General features: G+C 43.0%; 2 protein-coding genes across 3 annotated transcripts; one reads left to right on the top strand and one right to left on the bottom strand.

The window, feature by feature from the left end:
* The first annotated feature begins 645 nt into the window (after positions 1 to 645).
* On the top strand, positions 646 to 3,249 carry naa20 (N-alpha-acetyltransferase 20, NatB catalytic subunit). The gene is made up of 6 exons (XM_041864986.2): positions 646 to 789; positions 1,228 to 1,252; positions 1,392 to 1,482; positions 1,604 to 1,739; positions 2,421 to 2,566; positions 2,659 to 3,249. Exons 1-6 carry the CDS (start codon positions 737 to 739, stop codon positions 2,742 to 2,744), a joined length of 537 nt encoding a protein of 178 aa, XP_041720920.1. The 5' UTR covers positions 646 to 736; the 3' UTR covers positions 2,745 to 3,249.
* On the bottom strand, positions 3,242 to 12,941 carry LOC121552230 (crooked neck-like protein 1). Of its 2 annotated transcripts, none has more exons than XM_041864983.2 (14): positions 12,767 to 12,941; positions 11,972 to 12,124; positions 11,713 to 11,804; positions 11,365 to 11,523; positions 11,005 to 11,171; positions 7,880 to 8,058; positions 7,609 to 7,779; positions 7,301 to 7,492; positions 5,171 to 5,230; positions 4,962 to 5,042; positions 4,623 to 4,862; positions 4,357 to 4,458; positions 3,973 to 4,221; positions 3,242 to 3,859 (listed from the first exon to the last, which is right to left on the bottom strand). In XM_041864983.2, exons 1-14 carry the CDS (start codon positions 12,812 to 12,814, stop codon positions 3,410 to 3,412), a joined length of 2,343 nt encoding a protein of 780 aa, XP_041720917.2. In that variant the 5' UTR covers positions 12,815 to 12,941; the 3' UTR covers positions 3,242 to 3,409. The 2 variants fall into 2 exon arrangements, with proteins under 2 accessions (XP_041720917.2, XP_041720919.2); XM_041864985.2 differs by lacking the exon at positions 12,767 to 12,941 and adding an exon at positions 12,309 to 12,338.
* Between the last annotated feature and the right edge of the window lie 49 nt (positions 12,942 to 12,990).

Genomic DNA, 12,990 nt, shown 5'->3' with positions numbered 1-12,990 from the left:
ACCACACAGCAAAGTGCTTCATTGATCAATGGAACCAAGTTGTTTCAGGGACAGTCTTCATACCTGTGCTAAAGTAACTCCACCTACTCTGTCACCAGGGAATATATGTTATGCTCTCCATCAACCATACCAAAGGGAATTTCTAAGAAAAAAAACACCTCTCTTAAAAAAATATATGTTCCTGTTCAAAAACATGTTCTTGTTCAATCAATATTTTTGTGTTGGGAAAATTGTAGTTCAATTTCTGCAACTTTTTTTGTCATAGGCTACTTAGCCAGGTATGGTTTTTCAATGTAGCTAATGGTTTTTCAATTAGCTAATGAATGCATTTTTAATTGGACACGAGTATCAAGCATTGATTAAGCTATCTATTTGGTTGTGATTTCATTATCGCAAAGTAATTCATTAATATTTAATTAAATTTACCAGACAAAATGTATTAGATGGCTCATTTGTACAAATCCTCGAAAAATCATTCTAGGCATGGCTCATCATCATTACATGTTCTCATCTTGGGTTCTACTAAAGTTTGTCTGCTATTTCTCAGTCCAACAGCAGATGGCAGTAAATCAACAGACAATGACACCTCCCTGACGAAGGAGGGCATCGACGTTCTTGTTGATGCTAAAGTTGAAGGGTCACATACATTTGTGCCGCGTTCAACGAATCAGCAAGTAGAACATTTCCGAGTATCCGAGTTCCGACTAGCATTGAACGCGGCACCTGTACAGCCAAAATGACAACATTACGAGCTTTCACATGCGATGATTTGTTCAAATTCAATAACATGTGAGTTAATTTCGATTTTTTTTCCTAATAATGTTGAATAGGTTACCCATCTAGCTACATCGTCATTATGTTTTAATGAACAATAGCAATTGCTTGTTGGCTAGTTGCAAGTATAGCTAGCTAGCCAGAAGCTAATTATCATACAGTGCGATGCATAGCTTTAGACTATCTGCTACCAAGCTTAGACTAGTCAACTATGTTGATATAAGATACATTATTTGATATTGTATGGACAATAATAGCTCACTAGCTATCTAACTATCTAACTAAGCAAGCTTTCCAAGATTAGCTGGCTAGGTAGAGCCAGCTAGCTAACAGTTAGATAGGTAACGTTGAGCATAACGACAGTTGAGTAAACTGTGAAGTCTGCTGCCCCTCATCATCGGTGCATTGCATTGAATGCACGAAACATCTCAGTATTTGTTTGTCTCTTCACAGCAACTTGGATCCATTGACAGAGACTGTATCCTTTCACATGCCGCTGTTCAGTACAAATTGTTCCCCAGCATTGTAATAACATACCACCATCATGCACAGAAACCCCAGATAGTCTTTGTCTTTTTATCAGGAGAAGACAAGCTGTCCTTAACTTTCTTTCACAGTATGGAATCCCATTTTACCTACAGTACCTGGCCCACTGGCCAGAGTACTTCATTGTTGCAGAGGCCCCTGGTGGTGAATTGATGGGTTACAGTAAGTAGGCCTGCATGTCATACACACCTAGCAATATGATGATTGCTTTAGAGAAAATGCAATAGCAAAGGCATACATTCTGTATAGCCTCCATCAAAATGACACTTCTGACTATCCTCAGTCATGGGAAAGGCAGAGGGATCAGTGGCGCGAGAAGAGTGGCATGGCCACGTCACAGCTCTCTCTGTGGCCCCAGAGTTCAGACGACTGGGACTGGCAGCCAAGCTTATGGAGATGCTGGAGGAGATCTCAGAAAGGTGGGGCTGACTTCTAATGCTTCAGGTTACTAAGATCAGGGTGGTGTTAATTTGGCATCAATTTTTTTTTTTTTTTACTGAAACAGGGAGGGACTACCTCAGCTTTTCCCAAACTCGGTCTTGGGGCCCCCCCTGGGTGCACGTTTTGGTTTTTGCACTAGCACTACACAGCTGATTCCACAAATCAAAGCTTGATGATGAGTTGGTTATTTGAATCAGCTGTGTCGTGTTAGGGCAAAAACCAAAACGTGCACCCCTTGGGGTCCCCAGGACAGAGTTGGGAAACGCTGGACTACCTGGTCCAATAAGAAACTCGGGAGTTTTCAGTTTTTTTGTACACTACTGAACAATAACCACATTAGAGTAGAGCTGAGATGCCTTGGTGATAAATATAAGGATATGTTTATAACACTAATGTGCACCGCTTTTTTTAAATGATCCTTTAAACTACTACTAGTTTGATGGTTGTAGCCATCAATTGTCCCATTAACAATCACCCATATTAGCAAACTTAGTTCATTTCAAACTTCACATTTCTCTAGTATAGACTACTTATCGTAATGAACGATATCAACAAAATGCTTGTGATAAGGGATTGGTGTCGATAATTTTCTGTTTGTCATCCCAGCTCTGCTAGATCTACTTCTTTGCCTCACTATTGTCGGTTTCACTGTTGTTTAGGAAGGGCGGGTTCTTTGTTGATCTGTTTGTGCGAGTCTCCAATCAAGTGGCGGTGAACATGTACAAACAGCTAGGCTACAGCGTTTACAGGACCGTGATAGAGTACTATTCTGCTAGCAATGGAGAACCGGATGAAGACGCCTATGGTAATATGAACCCCTTCAAATCAATGTAAACATTACTGTAACTCAGACAATCATTATGTGGATATGTACTCACTCTTTGTCCTTCTCTGCAGATATGAGGAAAGCCTTGTCGAGAGACGCAGAGAGGAAGTCCATCATTCCTATACCACATCCTGTCAGACCAGAAGATATAGAATAACAGTAGACGGTGGCTCTGACACTTTTGAAAACAAATACATTTATTTCTCGGTTGTCAGTAGTTACCACAGCCACAAAGTCAAAATTGGCAAAAATTAATGAAAACAAATTGGTCTTAATTTAAGGTTATGGTTAGGCATAAGGGCATTGTGAGGGTTAATAAATTGTAAAAATCAGTAGGGTTTACGACTGTGGTTGTGGTAACGACCGTATTTCCCCAGTCTGCATTAGAAAATGAAGTGTTATTAGGACTAGTTTTATTTTTAGGGTTTGATGTGTGAAAGCTTAGAGAATATCATTGTACATAATATTGACAGATCTAATAAATTGTCCTTTTTGATGACGAGTCAGTCACTGTTTGGTTTGAAATGCTATATGGTCTTTCATCCTAATTCAATAAATGATATCTACTTACATGACTCACCCAGGTAATGATACTGTATCTGCCACTTTGTTACAGTCAGTTCTATGGTTGAAAAATGTCCCAATAAATAAAAATAAGGATATCGGTGTTTTTTTATTTACACTGTCATTGCACCACAGTAAATGAATGAAACAAAGACATGGAAAAATAAGCAACTTTTTTTAAGCAATAGAAATTACCCAATGAAGTCCCCAATGAAGTCCCAATTTTTCATTAGTAAAAAAAAAAGAATCCCAGACAAGCTAATCTTTCACTGAGTCCTTATTGCTCTTCTTGGGCTGTTTCTCACCACCATCATTGTCACTGTCACTACTGCTGCTTCCACTACTGCTTTCAACAGAATCATCTCTGTCATCGTATGTGCTCTCTGGGTCTTTTTCAGGCACAGGCTCACTGACCATAGGCTTTTCTGATGATGGTGATGCTGAGTCTTCTGTCATTTCTTTGTCTATACCTCTCTCCCCTCTTCCGTCTTCTTCTTCCTCCATTTCTTTGCCCCTAACTTTCTCCACTCTACCTCTATCCACTCCTCCATTGTGTTCTTCCTCATCCTCTTCCTGCTCCTCCTCCTCTTCGTCTTCTTGTTGCTGCCTCTTCCACATCTTGGCCATGGCGAGCAGCTTGAGGTTGGGCTGGTTGGCTGCATCCTCAGGGAAGATGTAGTCGTAGTACTCCTCCCACCCTGCATCCGACTGATGGATCAAAATGAAAAGCCAATTAGCGATCAACCGAACCACGTGACATAAACAAGTGTAATGAATTGATGTTGGATTGGTATGATAAGGCCAAGAGAAACACTACTTACCCCATCCTCTGCCGTGAGCTTCCTCCTCTTCTTCACCTTTTCCGGCAGCAGTTTCTTCACCCTCTCCCTGGTCGTGTCTGAGCCAAACTCCTGCTCAAACTCCTTCCAAGACTCCAGCAGCATCAGACGCTCCTCCTTCTCCTCACAACTCCTCAGGCCCTTGTTGGCCTCCTCAAATATCCCCCTACACCTCTGCAGCCGGTCAGAGGTATCGATGGACAGCTCATACTGGGCATAGCTGATCCAGACCTGCAGGTAACACATTTAGCAAAATTACACAATGATCAAGTATTGTTTGATGAGTTGTTGAGCTACAGTGAGTGTTAGGCAGGTGAGTAATGTAGCATGGGACAGTCAGGTCAAGGTTAAAGGGACAGTTCTCACCTTGACGTGCTGTGTGCGCTGCAACAGTCTCTGGTAGAGGCCTCTGGTGTTGTCATACTCTTCCTGCTCCATTTCAAAGTCCATGTAGGACTTCCACAACACCTAAGATTTAAAAATATAACATTTGAAAGTAAAATACTTTTAGTTATTTTCATTCGTTTCCACAACAATACTTTTCACGTGAAGAGTGTCTTCAGACATGCTAAAAGTGGAAAGCCAATACAGTGAGTAAATAAATGCCCTGGGTGAGTGTTTTTGAGCCCGACCTCTGGCATGTCCAGTCGTGGCTGTCCGATGGCCAGCTCGAAGATGGCCCGGGCCCTCTCTGTGTCTCCCAGGATGGTCTCCAGCTCAGAGAACTTGATCCAGGTGGTGCAGTTCTCTGGGGCAAACTCCAGGTACTTCTCATAGAGCTTCCTGCATCGGTCAAACTCTCTGAGCTGCAGCTCCAGTTCAATGTAGCCCTTGAACAGCTTGTTCTTTGGACATTTACCAATGGCTGTGCCCTGGGGAGAGGGAGAAGGCCACATTACAGAAAATATGTCAAGTTTGAAGTATCACAATGAAAAACATAAATTATCAACAGCCATAAGTAGGGACCTTACCAAGCCTCGTCTGGCAGCTTGGAGGTTCTTCTGGCGTATTTCAAATTGGCCGTAGAGTAGCCACATCTTGGCAAACGTGAACTATGAGGAAGGAAATAAAGTAATAAGTATGATGATTTGTTGATTAATGTTTTTTTTGTTGCATATCAAATGTATTATTAAGCCCCATTTCAGAAAGAGAGGTGCCATTGACTGTAAACTGCCAATACCTTTTTGTGAGGGATGAGATCCAGACATGCCTGGTACACCTGCCTTGTTCTCTCTGGGTCCTGCCAATCAACACAATAAGCACTGAAATCCACAGGCATATGCACAATGTCACACTTAGCAATGTGAGAATCATAGCCAATAGGGATGTGCATCTTTCCCTTTCAAGACGATTCGATACGTATCTAGATACATGGGCTCCAATACGATACGTTTTAGTTTGAAACGATTCGGTGCAATTTGGTTTGATTAGAGAACGAATTGATGTGATTCGGTTCGATGCACTAACATTTGTTGCATAAACACATTCATTTTCCATTCTAAATTCATATCTGCTGCTGATGGAGCTCATGAGCTGGGCCTGTCTGAGCTGACTTCTCTGTCTGCGTGTCTCTGTGTGTGTAAATGATGTATGTCTATGGTGTATACTAGTATGTAGGCACCTGATCTGAGCCATAAGGGAGACTAAGCATCTACCACCCCACTACCACTATCAGCAACGTAGCCTGTGTTTTTTTGTCCCCCCACTTTGGTTCTGAAATCACCATCACCCACTAATTTTTGCAGATTAAGTGTTTGAGCTTGTAATGTATCAATAATTACCATTTACAAATTAGCTATGACATAGCCACTGAAGGAGAGGATGCATCAGTTGTCACAAAATATGAGGTACACTATATATACAAAAGTATGTGGACACCCCTTCAAATTAGTGGATTTGGCTATGTCAGCCACACCCATTGCTGACAGGTGTATAAAATCGAGCACACAGCCATGCAATCTCCATAGACAAACATTGGCAGTAGAATGGCCTTACTGAAGAGCTCACTGACTTTCAACGTGGCACCATCATAGGATGCCACCTTTCCAACAAGTCAGTTCATAAAATTTCTGCCCTGGTAGAGCTGCCCCGGTCAACTGTAAGTGCTGTTATTGTGAAGTGGAAACGTCTAGGAGCAACAACGTCTCAGCCGCGAAGTGGTAGGCCACACAAGCTCACAGAACGGGACCGCCGAGTGCTGAAGCGTGTAGCATGTAAAAATTGTCTGTCATCGGTTGCAACACTCACTACCAAGTTCCAAACTGCCTCTGGAAACAACGTCAGCACAAGAACTGTTTGTCGGGAGCTTCATGAAATGGGTTTCCATGGCCGAGCAGCCGTACACAAGCCAAAGATCACCATGACCAATGCCAAGCGTCGGCTGGAGGGTGTAAAGCTCGCCGCCATTGGACTCTGAAGCAGTGGAAATGCGCTCTCTGGAGTGATGAATCACGCTTCACCATCTGGCAGTCCGACGGACGAATCTGGGTTTGGCGGATGCTAGGAGAACGCTATCTGCCCAAATGCATAGTGCCAACTAAATTTTGGTGGAGGAGGAATAATGGTCTGGGGCTGTTTTTCATGGTTCGGGCTAGGCCCCTTAGTTCCAGTGAAGGGAAATTGAAACGCTACAGAATACAATGACATTCTAGACGATTCTGTGCTTCCAATGTTGTGGCAACAGTTTGGGGAAGGCCCTTTCCTGTTTCAGCATGACAATGCCCCCGTGCACAAAGCGAGGTCCATACAGAAATGGTATGTCGAGATCGGTGTGGAAGAACTTGACTGGCCAGCACAGAGCCCTGACCTCAACCTTATCGAACACCTTCGGGATGAATTGGAACGCCGACTGCGAGCCAGTCCTAATCGCCCAACATCAGTGTCCGACCTCACTAATGCTCGTGGCTGAATGGAAGCAAATCCCAGCAGCAATGTTCCAACATCTAGTGGAAAGCCTTCCCAGAAGAGTGGAGGCTGTTATAGCAGCAAAGGGGGGACCACTCCATATTAATGCCCATGATTTTGGAATGAGATGTTCGACGAGCAGGTGTCCACATACTTTTGGTCATGTTGTGTATTTTCGGAAAGTAGAGAGAAAGTAATATGAGAAAAAAAATGTTAATGAATCAGCGATTCGTAACGTTTGAATCGATTTTCTGACCGATGCATGCTACAATTGGATCGGTTTGGGGTCCGTGTACCGATGCAGTCGTATCTTAAACATTTGAATCGGGGACCGATGCGTACCGGTGAATCGTTACATCCCTAATAGCCATTATATAAACACACAGAGGATGCAATGCAGGCCTACCTTGACCTCCAGTTCTTCATATAGAGCGTAGTTTATCCACAGGTAAATGTATCTTCTCCAGTGCCTTTTCTCCTGTATAGGAGGGATGTTGGCGATGGCTCTCTCATAGACCTCCCTGGCAGTGTCAGGATCCGCATCGCTCTCCACCAGGCGTAGGTAATCAAACCATGCGTCATAATTGTGTGGGCTTGCCTATACAGGAAGCAAAACACAATCAAATAGAAAGCTATTAGTGGATAGAATATTGTTTTAATGGTTTATTTTTGGGTGAAATCTTTGCGAAACTTCACAGGTTTAATTGAATTTACCTTGACTTCCTCTTCATACTGAAATCTCCTCTTGCTGACGATGACGTCCTCAATTCCCCTCCGGTCTCCAAACTTCTTCTCAAACACGGTGTAGAACTTGAAGAGCTCCTGAGCCTGCTGCTTGGGGATTCTGTCCAGGGCGTATTTGTAGATGACTCGAACCCGCTCAAACTAAGAGACAAAGTTGTGTTGTTCTGTTGACCACAGTTGGAGAACAGTATAGATGTGTGGGAATAAAACTGACATGGTTCAAAGTGTCAGATTTACAAACCTCTTTCTGTTTCTCTTCAAATCTGGCGAAGGCCACAAAGAGCTTCTCATCAACATGCTCCTCGCCAAAGAACTCCACTGATCTTTCAAACACCTTCCTCCCATGGGCGATGTAGACGTGCTTCTCTTCGAAACGGGCGTACTTGATCCAATTCTTCACGTCAGGGTGGACAATCACAAGTGCACTGGAGTTAAGGAGCTTTAAAAGAGAGGGATGCACTCTACAGGCATGATGACAATATGAAGGTAATATCACTACCATAGGTTGCAATGCATTATTACAAATGTAATCTGTTAGAATAAAACACCTGTTAATGAATAATGCATATCTACAGTCAGCAACCACAACTCATTTGCCAATACATTGTAGTAAGCCATTGCTCTAAGCCAGGGGTGTCAAACTCATTTTAGCTCAGGGGCCACATGGAGGAAAATCTATTCCCAAGTGGGCCGGACCGGTAAAATCATGGTATATATATAACTTAAAAACAACAACTTCAGATTGTTTTCTTTGTTTTAATACGATCAACATAAAACATAAAGCTGGAGCCTGAGGACAGTGTGTCCAAAATAGTACAAGCACAACATCACTATTAATCATAAAACACCTCAAGTTTATTTGAAAATTCTAAAGAAAAAGAACAAACACATAATGCCTCAGTGATTCACAGAACTGTTTCACAGATCACAGAACTATATCAGGGTGTCATTTCTCAGGCAGAAATGTAGATAAAAATAATGAAATCCTGTTCCCCAAACAAGTGCAAGAACCACAGAGTCAAGAATAGGTTAAATATACAAATAAAATAAAAACAATTAAAAACAATAGCACATCAACATAAAAACATATAAACATAAAGCTGGAGCCTGAGGACAGTGTGTCCAAAAGCACAACATCACTATTAATCACAAAACACCAAGTTATTTGAAAATTTTGAGGACAAACACACAAAGCCTCAGTGATTCACAGAAGTATATCACAGAACTATATCAGGGTGTCTCATGCAGCACTTTAAGTGGGGTTGCATAGTTTATTTGACTCCTGATACCTGGCATCTTTTAGCTTTCACCAGTGCATCAATATCAGGCGTCACATCCTGAGTGGCAGCCAACTTCAGGATGTGATTCAATTGCTTGTGCGTGAGCCTTGAGCGCAGCTTTGTTTTATTTATGCTCATTACAGAGAAATCTTGCTCACAAAGATATGTGGTTCCAAACATGCACAACAGTTTTGCAGCGAGGGCTGTCAAGTTGGGGTAACCTGGCAAGAGATTCTGATAAAAATGTGTCCAAGCCAGCTGCGGCAAATTTGCCCTTCAAATCCGAGTCACACTGCAAGTCTATTATTTCAAGTTGGATGCTGACGGGCAGATCAGAGGGATTCACGGTGAATGGCGAGCAAAAAACTTTGAAGTCTTTCTCCAGTTCACCAAAAATCTGAAAGCGTTGCTCAAACTCCCGTAACAGTCCCGTTATTTTATCTTTGAACCGCTTCATGTCTGCCACATGTTGGGTCACGCACACATTTTTCAGACAGGGGAAGTGAGCTGCATCACCACCGGCGAGTTGCGTATCCCACAATGACAGCTTCAACTTGAAAGAACGTATGCTGTCATAATACTGCGTGACAACTTTGTTGCGCCCTTGCAGCTGTTTGTTCAAGTTATTCAGGTGCTTTGTAACATCCACCATAAATGCAAGGTCCTGCATCCATTCTGCAGAATGAAATTCTAACACTGGTTTGCCCTTTTCTTCCATGAACTGTTCAATTTCTTCTCGTAAATCAAAGAAACGCCTCAGCACAGCACCTCGGCTTAACCATCTTACCTCAGTGTGGTATGGCAGGCCATAGATGTGGTCTTTCTCTCTGAGAAGGCTGTCAAACTGACGGTGATTCAGGCTTCTGGATCGGATGAAATTAACAGTTTGGATGACCACCTTCATGACGTTATCCATCTTTAATGACTTGCAACACAAAGCCTCCTGGTGCAAAATACAGTGAAAAGTCCAAAAATCAAATCCTCCATTTGCAGATTGCACTTTCTCTCTGAACTTTGTCACAACGCCTGCTTTTTTCCCGATCATTGAGGGCGCACCATCTGTAGCCAGGCTGACAGCACGGGACCAGTCCACTCCGACCCTGTCCAACGCGCCGACGAGTGCGGTGAAAATATCAGCTGCTGTCGTTGTATCTGTCATCGGCACCAACTCCACGAACTCCTCGGTGACGGTCAATGTGTCATCAACTCCGCGGATGAAAATGGCCAGTTGTGCAACATCTGTAATGTCCGTGCTTTCATCAATTGCAACCGAAAACGCAATAAATGACTTTACTTTTTGCTTCAACTGGCTGTCCAAATCCACTGAAAGATCGGAAATCCTGTCTGCAACTGTATTTCTTGTCAGGCTGATATTTGCAAAAGCCTGGCGCTTTTCAGGGCACACAATCTCCGCTGCCTTCATCATGCATGTTTTTACAAATTCACCCTCACTAAATGGTTTTGAAGCCACTGCGATTTCATTAGCAATGAGGTAGCTAGCTTTCACTGCAGCATCACTGATGTCTCGGCTGTGAGTAAACACAGACTGCTGTTTCTTCAGACCCGCCAACAGTTCATTCACCTTTTCTCTTCTCCGCTGTCCTTGAAAGTTGTCAAATTTGTCGGCATGAAGACTCACATAGTGGCGACGAAGGTTATATTCTTTCAGCACTGCAACATGCTGTGAACACACCAAATATACAGCTTTCCCATTCAATTCTGTGAATAAATAGGAGGATTACCATTTTTCTTGGAACACTCTGCGTCCACTTTTCTTTTTTTTGACAGAGACATATTGGGGCAATGAGGGTGCCAAAGCACATAATGTTAAAAGTAGAAGCCGTAATAAATATCGCAGGCAAAACAAAGTAGCTCATCCGGACTGGCTGCACTTGCTTGACCTACTTGCTCTGCCCCGGTATAAACAGTTTGCTTGCTTAACACAATTGCTATTGCGCCATCCATTGGACACAATTGGAACAGCAGTTTATTTTATTGAAAAATTGCAGCGCATTTTTATACTTTACAAAATCATCTCGCGGGCGTTTGACACCCCTGCTCTAAGCACTTCCCATCAAAAGGATATATCTCTCATAGATGGAGCGGGCCTTGTCGACCTCCTTGTAGCGCAGCTCAAAGTTGATGTAGGAGTGCCAGGCTTGTTCCTCTGGTTCCCACTCTGTCCAGCGCTCAAACACCTGTCTGCAGCCAGCGATGTTGCCCAGCATCTCCTCCATGTAACTGTACTTGTACCTGAAAGAGGGAAAACAGCAAAAGAACAGATAAGCGACAACATTTTGCATATTGATGGTAGACTTAGCATTGCTTTAGTCATTATTCTGCAAATGTCTGATTCATTGATGATCAAAACAAGTGTGAGCACATCAATCTGATGATTTTTTTAGCCAGATATGCTCAGTTTAGGAGAGGTAAAGTTGTTCAGTACCAGAACTGGTTGACACGGGGCAAGATGGTGATGGCTCTGTCCCAGATGTTACGGGCGTGGTTCACCTGCCGGTTCTTCATCTCCATCTCTGCATACTTCAGCCACAGAGCTATGTTTCGGTGGTCTACATCCAGAGCACGCTCGTAAATAGAGCGAGCCCTATGGGGAAAAGTGTGAGAAAAAGGTCAGACAACAAGTATCCCAGTCAAAATCCATCTATAACATTCCCATCAGATTCCATGTACAACAAGTATCCCTGTCAAAATCCAGCTACATTCACATTAGACTCCATATATGTATGAATCACAATCATCAGCTTCACAGAGACATTGACATGCATTAACTTACCTCTGGACTTCTTTCAGGCTCTCCTCCCATTGTGCGTATTTTATCCAGTTGCTGATAACAGTACGATTCTTTCTGATGTTGTCTTCAAATCCCTATGAGTATGGAGTCGAGTCCAGTATGTATTTACTACTGTGTAACATTACTTCACAAGATTTGCAGACAATTGGGCATGTTGAAACTGGCAGGTTGGCAGACCAACAGAATATCAACAGCAAGACTGAAGACTGAAGTGTAATGCATGTGTCACGTGGAGTCTTACCTTCCTCTTCTTCAACTTGTAATCGTTCAACTCCTCTTCATCAGTGATCTTCTGCTTGGGTGGCGGTGGAAGAAGCTCGAGCTCCCTCTCCTTTGCCTCCCTGAGCAACTGCTCAGCTGTGATTTGTACCTCTGCTGGAGCTTTGTTTTTCACCTTTACAGCACAAATTAAGACATTATTTTGGAAATGGAGGAAACTAGTTGATTGAAGACCATACTAGTTAGCTACATAGCTAGTACATGTTCCAAATGGAAACAGTTCGTCTAAGGCACTGCATCGCAGTGCTAGCTGTGCCACTAGAGATCCTGGTTCGAATCCAGGCTCTGTCATAGCCGACCTGGAGACCCATGGAGCGGCGCACAATTGGCCCAGTGTCGTCCAGGGTAGGGGAGGGAATGGCTGGCAGGGATGTAGCTCAGTTGGTAGAGCATGGTGTTTGTAACGCCAGAGTTGTGGGTTCGATTCCCACGGGGGGCCAGTATGAAAAATAAAAAAATTTATGCACTCAATAACTGTAAGTCGCTCTGGATAAGAGCGTCTGCTAAATGACTAAAATGTATAAACTTTAAATAGCTAAGTATGTAGCTACAGTTGGGTCAGATTTCTCGATAGAATCATCTACATTAGTTAAATAAATAAAAAAAGTGCAGTTCTTACATAGCATGCTACCCGTTCGTTAGTTTAAAGTAGCTAGAAGTAATCTACATTCGTACCAAAACAAAGGACAAGTCTTGTTATGGTTAGCTACCTGGCTAGGCCATACAAGTTCGTTAGCTGTTTTGAAATTTTCGCTACCTTCGCCACTTTCGGTATCCTCTGTTTCCCTGCCGCAGTGGATGCCATTTTGCTTGGTTGTATGGTAGAGTCAATGAGAAATAACTATTACAACTGAATCATTAATACACGACGATTCGATCAGTTTTGAATATTTTCACAGCGCTCCGCCATGACACTTTCAAACATGCGCGGGTCAAACGTAACCTATGAACTGCAACCCTTCACCCCAACACGTCACCGAG

Source organism: Coregonus clupeaformis, chromosome 36 (genome assembly GCF_020615455.1).
Source record: "Coregonus clupeaformis isolate EN_2021a chromosome 36, ASM2061545v1, whole genome shotgun sequence".
Taxonomy (NCBI): domain Eukaryota; kingdom Metazoa; phylum Chordata; class Actinopteri; order Salmoniformes; family Salmonidae; genus Coregonus; species Coregonus clupeaformis.
Note: the sequence above shows the minus strand (reverse complement) of the source record. Positions and strands in the feature narration are given on the sequence as shown.